This window comes from Rattus norvegicus, chromosome 16, assembly GCF_021556685.1.
Source record: "Rattus norvegicus strain SHRSP/BbbUtx chromosome 16, alternate assembly SHRSP_T2T, whole genome shotgun sequence".
NCBI classification, from domain to species: domain Eukaryota; kingdom Metazoa; phylum Chordata; class Mammalia; order Rodentia; family Muridae; genus Rattus; species Rattus norvegicus.
This window is the reverse complement of record NC_141549.1, coordinates 17542678-17553589: the sequence shown is the minus strand read 5'-3', so window position 1 is coordinate 17553589 and position 10912 is coordinate 17542678. Positions and strand designations below refer to the sequence as shown.

At 47.1% G+C, this 10912-nt stretch overlaps 1 protein-coding gene across 4 annotated transcripts in view; it reads left to right on the top strand.

The window, feature by feature from the left end:
• The first annotated feature begins 1 nt into the window (after position 1).
• C16h19orf44 (similar to human chromosome 19 open reading frame 44) overlaps positions 2 to 10912 on the top strand; it is a 16067-nt gene continuing 5156 nt past the window's right edge. For 2 of the 4 annotated variants that reach the window (XM_087587690.1, XM_087587692.1), the window contains exons 1-4: positions 2 to 232; positions 3390 to 4122; positions 5337 to 5613; positions 6760 to 6833. In XM_087587690.1, the coding sequence (XP_087443816.1) occupies positions 3391 to 4122; positions 5337 to 5613; positions 6760 to 6833 (1083 nt within the window). In that variant the 5' untranslated portion in view covers positions 2 to 232; position 3390. 4 annotated transcript variants of the gene reach the window in all.

Here is a 10912-nt window from a genome sequence, read left to right as displayed (position 1 = left end):
CGGGAAATGTAGTCTCAAGCGGCTCTGGCGTAGTCTCCTGGGGCAACCGCACACTGGGGCCTATACATTGAGGCCGAAACCTGGCGGGCAGAGGACAACGCCGCTACTCAGGTGACCTCACAGTGATCTACTGGATCGACCAGGGGCTGCGGGAAGACGGGCGGCATTCACACACCTGAGTTTCCTCGTTTGGAGGGCGTTGGAGCATGATCCTGTAGGGTTGCTAACAAAAGTGAGGAAACTGAGTGCCGGCAGTGTGTAGTACTTAGCGCCTTTACTTTTTGTGTTTTATTAGTCATTCGAGACTGCATCTCAGTTAGCCCAGGCTGGCCTCTCTGTATAGTAGAGGCTGGCCATCAACTCCTGCTCTTCCTGCAGCACTACCCAAGTGCTGAGATTGCCGCCACTCACCCTCACGCTCATGGATATATAAAACTTTTAAAGAAGCATATATAATAGGTTTTACATTTATTTACGTGTGGTCAGAGGAATCGATTCTCTTCTTCCACCACCATGTGGGCTCTGGTAATAAATTCGGTCGCTGTGAGCAGTGGCTAAGCCAGTGCCCTTCCTCTCCGTTTTAAAAGTTGAGTAATATCCTACCCTCTGCATGGTTCACTCAGTAGTTCATAGGCATCAGGGTTGTTTCCGTTTTGTATGTTGTGAATGACCTATGAAAGTTTGCGTACATTTTCGTTTCTCTTGGGCTGCAACTGAGTGGAATTGCAGGCTTACATAGTAACTCCAGGGCAATTGCCCGGTATCTTTTTCTTTCTTTCCTTTTGATGTTGTTTATGGAGACTAACCTTGTTCAGACTTTAGCATGGGAGTTTTTGAATGCAGGAGAGGAACTTAAGGGACTTTTAGAAGAAACCGTGCTGAGCCTGCGAGATGGCACATTGGAAAAGGTGCGAGCTCCGTTCCAGGAACACACATGGTGAAGGGAGAGAGGCAAATCTGCTGTTTGCCCTCTGACTTCCTTCTGGGTGAACACAGGCACACAGGCAATAAATGAAATTCTGTCAAGTGCTAAAAATAATTTTGTTTTTGATTCTGTTTTGTTTTTCTAAAAAAATTTTTTTTAAGGAGGAGCTAGAGAGATAGCTTAGCAAAGAGCACTGACTGCATTTTTTTTAAGGAGGAGCTAGAGAGATAGCTTAGCAAAGAGCACTGACTGCTCTCACAGAGGTCCTGAGTTCAATTCCCAGCAACCACATGGTGGCTCACAACCATCTGTAAGAGATCTGATGCCCTCTTCTGGTGTGTCTGAAGACAGCTAAGGTGTACTTATAGATAATAAATAAATCATAAAAAAAGGAGGGCTTCTGAAGACAGTGACAGTGTACACATATGCATAAAATAAAAATAAAATCTTTAAAAAATATATATTTAAATGTATTAATTTTTTTATGTTATGAGTATTCTGTTGCTCTTTTATACACACCAGAAAAGGGCATCAGATCCCATTACAGATGGTTGTGAGCCACCATGTGGTTGCTGGGAATTGAACTCAGGACCTCTGGAAGAGCAGTCAATGCTCTTAACCGTGAGCCATTTCTCTAGCCTCCCAGAATAAAATCTTAAAACAAAACAAAACAACAACAACAAAACACCCTGAGGCCAGCCTGGTCTAGAGAGTGAGATCTAGGACATCCAGCGATACCAGAGAAACCCTGTATCCACCAAAATTTAAAAAATAAGAAATAAAAAAAAAAAAGGAGGTAGAGATGGCTCCACGGTTAGAACAGTGCTTGCTCTTGCAGAGGTCCTGGGTTTCACTCCTAGCACCCACATGGTGGTCCACAACTTTTATTAACTCTAATTTCAAAGGATCCCACACCTCTTCTGACCTCTGAGGGAACGCTCCTTCATGCATGAGGTACACATACATTTCCACATAAATGTTTTTTTGTTTTTGTTTTGTTTTTTGGCTTTGTTGTTGTTTTGTTTTTTCTTTTTCCTTTTTTTTTTAAGATTTATTTATTTTATGTATATGAGTACACTGTAGCTGTCCTCAGACACCAGAAGAGGACATCAGGTCCCATTACAGATGCCTGTGAGCCACCATGTGGTTGCTGGGAATTGAACTCAGGACCTCTGGAGTCAGAGCTGGACTTCAGAGCAATCAGTGCTCTAAACCACTGAGCCATTTCTCCTGCCTGTTTTGGTTTTTCAAGACAGAGTTTCTCCATGTAGCCTTGGTTAGCCTAGAATTCACTCAGTAGACCAGGCTGGCCTCAAACTCAGACATCTGCCTGCCTCTGCCTCCCAAGTGTTGGGTTTTTTGTTTTGTTTTGTTTTGTTTGGCTTTTTCAAAACAGGGTCTCCTTACATAGCCCAAGTTGGCAAAGAAGAATGGACAAAATGGAAAAGGTATCAGGTTTTTGAAGAAGAAAGAGCTAACCATTGAAGCTAGGTCCCTGGGGCAACAGTGGGGAAAGGGAAATGGGGAGCCACTGCCCAGTTTGATCATGAACCCATAGAGATCTACCTGCCTCCTAAATGCTGAGATTACCAGTGTGTGGCGTCCCAGCTGACTGTCATGCTGCCTCTGCAGGAGGTTGTGGGGAAGCAGAGAAGGCTGGAGAGGGAGTCCACAGCCTGTGCTCCCCTTCAGGGCATCAGACACTGCTACACTGGACCAGAAGGGGAAAGCAGGTTCTGCTCTGAGATGACTGTTTGGTTTCCTGTCTCCTTTCTGGATACCAAGTGTACTGCCAGGGGAAGTCAGGAACAGGAGCCTCAGTTTGCCTTTCCCCTCAGGCATCTGCAGCCCAGGGAGAAAGGGGGTGGCAGACACTAGTGGGATCTGGTCTGGTTGGGAGTGAGTGCTGAGTGCCCGAGGACTGAGGAAAAGAAAGCCTTCTTCACAGTTTTAGGCCAAGGCCTTCCCTGTGGTGATGCTTAGTGAGGCAGCAGACAATCATTGTTTGTTCCTGTTGCTTTACTGGGGGTAAATGTGAGTGCATGCACTTTATTCAGGGGGTTGGGGATTAGGAAACCGGGAAGGGAAAGTCACTGACTGAAGACTTAGGTTATCTAGATACCTCATTAGCATGGGGAAGGACTCCAGGTGCTGCAGGTAGAGACAGGTACGAATCTGCTGGACTCCTAGTCTCAGATCTCTGAGGTTCCCAGAGTTCGAGCTCACTCAACCTTACCAGTTCTTACCAGTCTGGTAGCATGGTCCCACACGCCCTACAGCTTACTAAAAGAAATACTTCTCTGTCTGGGTGGCGGTGGCATACACCTTTGATCCCAGCACTTGGGACGCAGGCCTGGTCTAAGGAGCTTCCAGGAAAAAAAAATCAAAGTAAAACAAAACAAAAAAGTAAATAAATAAAATGAAATGCTTTTAAAGGCTGAAAACACAATCTTTGTTTTCCTAGAATGGCTTCCACAAGAAGGCCCTTTGGCCCTCCACATGGTGCTTTTGACTTCAGGGATATGTTCTTTGATAGCTCGAAGATGGAAGAGATCAGAAACGTACAAGCCCGAAGTCTTGGCCAAACGGCACCCGGGCAGAGCAGAATCCTAAAGAGAAACCAAACGATGGACGAGAAATATTTGTTGCCCAAAGAGGAGGCCTTGGCAGGGACGGGGGTGAGGCTGAGCTTGAGGCCCCCCACCATCTCTTCCAAGAGCAGGGCCAGTGAGGCCCTGAGGAAACTGGCCCAGATTGAGACCAAGATCCTGAAGCGGAGGCAGGTACCCACAGCTTGGTCCGGCATGGAATCTGACTCCACAGCCAGTGAGCGGAGTCTTCCTCAGAGGACAGATACAACCTCTGTTTCTTCCCAGTATCCACTCAGAACTTTCCAGAAACAAGTGTGCAAAACATCTGTGGTAGGAGATGTTGGGCAGAGCGGAAAAGGTAGCAGGTTTCTGAAGAAGAAGGAGCTGCCTGCTGAAGCCAGGTCCCCAGTGCTGGCAGCAGAGACAGAGAAGCAAGTCCTGCTGCCCACTCAGAGAGAACCTGCCAGAAAGTATGATGCCCCTGACAGTGACGAAGAGGAAATGAAAGTGTTGCTTGGAAGCTTGATGGAATCTTCTGGAGAAAAAGAAAGAAATGGAAACCAGGAGCTCCCTGGCACCAGGAGCGACCTTGGAAAGGTGTTCTTGGTAACGTACTCTTTTGTTGGTTTCAAGTTTTACATTTTGTGTGTGATTCTAGGGGCGGAGCCCAGGGCTTTGTTCATACCAAGCAGCTGCTCAGCTAGTGAGCTATACCTCAGACCTAACCCCCTTCTGTACATATGTCTGATGTCTGTGTGTACACCCCAGGTAGGCATGGGTGCCTGCAAAGATAGAAGGGGGCATCGATCCTTGAAAGCTGGCTGAGTGCATGCCTGCGGAAGCAAGCCGTTGTTGCGTGACATCATCGCTGGCGAGATGTAAATAGACATCTCGCTTCACATACGGAACCAGTGACAAATGAAAGCACAAACAGGACCTAAAACCAACTTGGAGAACCAATCAGTTTATCAGGTTTACGAAAGGCACTGATAGATAGATAGTTGTGAGCTGTCATATGGGTTCTGGGATTTGAACCTGAATCCTCTGGAAGATCAGGCAATGCTCTTTTTTTTTTTTTTTTTTTTTTTTGGTTCTTTTTTTCGGAGCTGGGGACCGAACCCAGGGCCTTGCGCTTCCTAGCCAAGCGCTCTACCACTGAGCTAAATCCCCAGCCCCCAGGCAATGCTCTTAACCACTGAGCCATCTCTCCACCCTGACTTTTTTTTTTTAATTAAAAAAAAAAATTTTATGGGCTGGAGAAATGGCTGTTCTTCTAGCGGTCCTGAGTTCAATTCCCAGCAACCACATGGTGGCTCATAGCCATCTGTAATGGGATCAGATGCCCTTTTCTGGTGTGTCTGAAGAGAGTGACAGTGCATCCACATATATAAAATTAAAAAAAAATTATATAGAGAGTGTTTGCCTATGTGCACCACATGTGGCCTGGTGCCTATGGAGGTCCAGTCCCCTGGGACTGGAGTTGCAGATGGGTTTGAACCAACTTGTGGATGCTGGGAATTGAACACTGTCTTGTGCAAGAGCAGAAGTGTTCTTAACTGCTGAGTCATTTTTCCACACACACATCCCATATACTATTTTGTTGTTTTCTTTCTTCCTTTCCGTTTCTTCCTTTTATCTATTTGTGTGTGTGTGTGTGTGTGTGTGTGTGTGTGTGTGTGTGTGTGTGTGTGCACCTCCACCAGTGGGTCAGAGGATTGTACTCAGGTCCCGTCTCTCCCAGTGTCAGTGGCTCTGTGGAAGGGCGAGAGAGACGTCATTTAAGTTTGGTAACTTCACATCCTTTCTTTTCACAAAAATAGGATCTGACTCCAGATCAGCCGGGAGTCCTGTGTCTGCTCAGTGCGGACCAGTCCAGCTTAAAGTCGACTAGTGTTAGCTTGAGAGCTCAGTCCCTGCAGACCCGCAGCGGAGGGGACCCAGCGTCCCTTACGACCTCACCTTCCATCCTCCGTGATGACTTCTCCAGATCGGCATCTTCAAAGAGGGAATGCATCAAGCTGGCTTCCTCCCCCAGCAGGATGGAGACAGAGTCTTCCGAGGAGCCAGTCTCAGAAGCTGCTGCTGACAGCCTCCATGGTAACCCGTCACCTTGTGGGGAAGGGGAGGCTACCTTCAGTGTACCCAATCTGTTGTCCCAGGGCATTGGGTGTTTGGGTGGTGAGTCCCGTCGTCACACTGCCAGCTGCCCTGAGTGAACTTCCAGTCGTCTGAAATTTTTCTCAGTCAGATACCAAGACTGACACCACACACACTCCTTGCTTTCTTGCGTGTCCTCCGAGTATTGAGAAGTCAGGTACGGATTGCCAGCCCCGGCTCTGAGCCAGTTCTCCTCATATAGCCACTCAGTCATGGTCAGGAAATGGGAAACACCCAACAGCCTATGGCTGGCTGGAGACATGGCCCAGAGGTCTTGCAGAAGACCCCAGTTCAGTTCCCAGCACTCAAGACTGGGTACTTCAGAGAACGGAGGCTGACGTGGTGGCAGAGGCTTCTGGACCACTGCGGCCTGCTCAGTGGGAGTGTCTTGCTGCACTGTCACCGGGTGGGCTGAGGAACGGCGGGAGATATATCATGTTGAGTGGCCTTGAGGGACAGAACTGACATTTTAATAGATGGCTGTAGTCTTCCCTTCCTTGCACTAACTTGGTAGTTTTGTTCTTTGATAGTCTTTTTTGTTTGTTTGATTTTTGAGACAATTTTTTTTCTGTGTAGCTCTGACTGTCCCAGAACTTGCTCTGTAGACCAGGCTGGTCTTGAACTCACAGAGATCACCTGTCTCTGTTTCTTGAATGCTATAGTTAAAGGCATATACCATTATGCCTGGCTTCTTTTTCTTTCTTTCTTTTATTTTTAAAAAGATTTATTTATATATTTTATGTATATGGGTACTTGCATGTATATATATATCTGCACACCAGATCCCATTACAGATGGTTGTGAGCCACCATGTGGGTGCTGGATTGAACTCAGGACCTCTGGGAAAGCAGCCAGTGTTCTTAAGCCATCTCTCCAGACCCTGGCTTCTTTTTCTTTATTGAATGTTTTTATGTGAGGGGAGCCCAAGTCCATAGTGCCCATGGGGAGTTAGGGACCACTAGCAAGTTGGCTCTCTCCTTTCGCCCCATGTGGGTCAGGGATTAAACTCAAGCTGGCAGGCTTGGCCACAAGTACCTTTACCCACTGAGCCACCTCACCCACTGTGCACTTATTTTTTAATTACAGATTTTAGGATCAATATTTTGTCCATTGATGATCTGGTTCTGGCTGACGGATACAAATCAGATGGGGAACAGAAAGTAAGTATGATGGGGTCCTTTTATTGTATTGATTTACCTTGGTTTTTTGGTTTTTTTTTTGTTTGTTTTTTAAAGATTTATTTATTATATATAAGTACACTGTAGCTGTCTTCAGACACACCAGAAGAGGCATCGGATCTCTTTACAGATGGTTGTGAGCCACCATGGTTGCTGGGAATTGAACTCAGGACCTCTGGAAGAGCAGTCGGGTGCTCTTAACCGCTGAGCCATCTCTCCAGCCCTTTACCTTGGTTTTTAATTAAAAATTGGGTCTTACTATGGAGTCCTGACCAGAACTCTCTCTATCCATCAGACTGGCTGCAGACTCGTAGGGATCTGTCTGATCTCCACATTTACTCATTTTGTGTGCATACTGAGCTTGCACTCGCAAAGTGCGTGCTTGTGCGCCACAGCCACACTTGGAAAGCTTCAGAGGAGAAGCTCTCTCTATGTCCTGTGAGTCCTGTGATGGAGCTCCGGTTGTCAGGTTCCTTATCATCTGGGCTATCTCACCAGCCCTTATGTACGTCCTGTGCAGTGTTGGGGACAGACCAGGTATGGCCTGTGCTGGACAAGGGATCTGCCTCTGCGCCCCACTCCCTACAAGTCACTAGAAGTGCAGCAAATTTGCAGCTGCAGTGTTCTGTTTAGGCCATGGGGTCAGCAGCAGCAGTCTGGTCTCCCCCGGGGACATTGGCAACATTTGGAGACCTGTTGGTGAGATCGGGGGACCAGGGTCTGTAGGACTGAGAGCAGGAGACTGCTCAATGTCCTGCAGTTGTTATCAAAGGCTGTCAAGAGTGCCACAGCTGCTGGTAAGGACAGGAAGAGAGAGAGTCACTTGGTCCACAAGGGACCCACGCTAAGATGCTCAGCAGGTTATGGTGTCTGCTTCCAAGCCTGGCAACCCCAGTGCAGCCCAGAGGTCCCACTAAGGAAGAGAGAAGACTCCTGGCTTTGTCTGTCTCTGACTGTCACATGTGTTTGCATGTGCTCACACACTGACAGCATGCATGCGCTCACATGTACACACATAGGATAACATACTCTCTTCTGTATGTGTATATACTGTATAGTACAAATGTGCTCACATTTGCACACATACTAAATAACACGTGTGTCCTAGAAGTTTTTAATCCCAATACGGGGTTTTCCCCGCCACTGACCATTTAGTACCTGGATAAAACACACACAATTAATTATATAATAATTATTATAATTAATAATAAATAATATTATTTATATTAATAATAAGCCTTAATCATCACTAGAGCTAGGCAGATATCTACCCTTATGTTATTAAAATCTTTTCCTACTGATAACCCAGAATTATTACTTACTAAGTTTCATCTGGGCTGCTCCTAACTCCAGTTGGCCAGCTCTCAGATTCATGCTTTCTTGACTCCTACCCCTTGGCGTCTTCCTTCTCTTCATTCACCTTCTTCCCTCCCTCCTCGTAGTCTCTTCTGACCTCCAGGCTGGGAACACCAAGCCCCACCTATCTCAATTCTGCCCAGCTATAGGCTGTAGGCATCTTTATTTACCAGTAGGAAATAACTTGGGGGCAGGGTCACATAGCCTTACTTGGGTCTATGGGACCCAAGCAGGTCTAGGGAAACCAGAGCCCACACTTAGCATTATAACACGTAACAAAAGACCAAAATTCAACACGCATGTACTTGCATATGCATACATATGTTTACTAAGTAAATGTAATAAAAATGTTTCTAAACAAAGTGATAGTGCCAGGTCTGGTGTGCACTCTACTAATCCCAGCACTCAAGAGGCAGAGGCAGGAGGATCTCTTTGAGTTCAAGGTCAGCCTGATCTACACAGTGAATTCCAAGACAGCCAGGGCTGCACAGAAATAAATCCTTTAACACAAAAAAGAAGTGATCAGAACTGCATCCCCCCCCCCCCTTTCTCTGTTACAGGGTCTCTCTGTGTGGTCCTGGCTGTCCTGGAGATCACTCTGTAGATGAGACTAAGCCTCAAGCTCATAGAGATCCTCCTGCCTCTGCCTCCCAAGTGATGGGGTTATAGGTGTGGCCACCGTGCCTAGCCAGAGCCCCCCCCCCTTTTTTAAGATTTATTTATCTCATGTGAGTACATTGCCACTGTCTTCAGACACACCAGAAGAGGGCATCAGATCCCATTACAGATGGCTGTGAGCCACCATGTGGTTGCTGGGAATTGAACTCAGGACCTCTGGACTCTGGAAGAGCAGTTGGTGCTCTTAGCTGCTGAGCCACCTCTCCAGCCCCAGAGCCCCTTCTTATGATAGCTTGCACAGCAAAGGCTGAGCAGGCTACAGCCCCCAGCCACACACACAGCCTGGGAGTGTCTGCCCTGTCAGACGACTGTTTAGAGCCATACAAAGGTCTACCTTTAAAGTTCATAGCATCTAACTGGATGGTGAATTCAGACCCAGTCCTCCCACACTGCGGAACTGGAGGTGGGAGGACCAGAAGTCCAAGGCCATCTTTGGTTCTATGGTGTCTTAGTTACTTTTGTGTCTGTGATGGACATCAGATAGCAGCAGCTTAATTGTTTTAAGGAAGGGCTGAGGCCTGGAGGCAGGAGTGAGACCGATGGTCACAGAACATCTACAATTAGGTGCTCAGTTCCCCTTCCGCTTTTCCTTCAGCCTGAGACTGCTCACAGGATTGTACTGCCCACATGCAGTAGTAGTCTTCCCACCGTAGATATGCCCCAGGGCTGTTTCTGGTTTTCCCTTCCATCAAGTCTAATTCCTGCACATTCCAGTTTAGGGCCATCATGAGGTGTATATGTCTGTCTTAGGTCTGTTGTAGCCGTGGTTCTATGGCTGTGAGGAGACACAGTCACCATGGCAACCTTTTTGTTTGGTTGGTTTTTGAGATGTTTTTTCTGTGTAGTCCTGGCTGACCTGGAACTCTGTAGACCAAGTCTGGCTGGCGTCAGACTCAGATCCACCGACCTTTTCTCACAGCTCTTATAGAATGAGTTAATGGGGACTTGCTTACGGTTCCGGTTTGACCGCATTATCTTCATGGCAGGAAGTGTTCAGCATGCAGACAGGCGCTGCAGCAGCAGCTGGGCGCTACGTCCAGATCTGTAGGCCAAAAGAGAGAGACTCTGGGCCTGGCCGGGGTTCTAAAACCTCACTGGCCACTCCCATTGACACACCTCCTCCAACAAGACCATTCATCTTAATCCTTACAGTCCTTTCAAATAGTGCCACTCCCTGGTGTCTGAGCAGTCAAGCGTATGAGCCCGTGGGGGCCACTCTTACTCAAACCACCACGCTGTCCACAAAGAAACCCGAAAGCTAGTCAGATGTGCTGGCTCATATCTGCCATCCCTACACTTGGGAAGCTACCACAGTAGGACTGCTGTGAGTTTGAGACCATACTGATGCACATAACTTTAGGCTAGCCTGGGCTACAGAATGAGTTCTGCCCTTGTCCTCTTTGGACTACAGAAGTAAGAAGCCTTGTGTGAAGTGCTTCATGGTCCCTGGTGCTAGGCTTCAGCAGAGTGGGACAGCATGTGCTAAGCATGCACAAGGCCCTGGGCTTCGAAATCTCCAGCTACATGCCTCCCTGACAACACGGAGTTTCCCTGTTTACACGAATAGAGTATTTTTATATTTTCTAATTATGTGTTTCTGGAGGTACATGCATGTATGTGAGTGCGGTGCAGCGCCCACGACGGCCAGAAGAGGGCATGAAATCTAGAGCTGGATTTCCGACAATTTTGAGCCCCTCACTATGGGTGCTGGCAGCACATTGGCCTAAGAGCTGTCTCTCTAGCCTCATGTTTTCTTTAAATGGAAGTGTACTTCATAAGCTTTTTCATGGCTGTTTTACCTTTTATAATTTTTTTGCTTTTTAGTTAATTTATTTTCTGAGTCTGTGTTTTGCCTGCATGTGTGTCTTTGTAAGGGAGTTTGATCCCAGGCAACTGGAGTTGCAGACAGCTGTGAGCTGCCACATAGGTGCTGGTAATTGAATCCTGGTCCTTTGTAAGAGAAGACAGTACTCTCAACCACTGAGCTGTCTTATTTCACACACACAAGAGTTTTTCGGTGTGTGTGT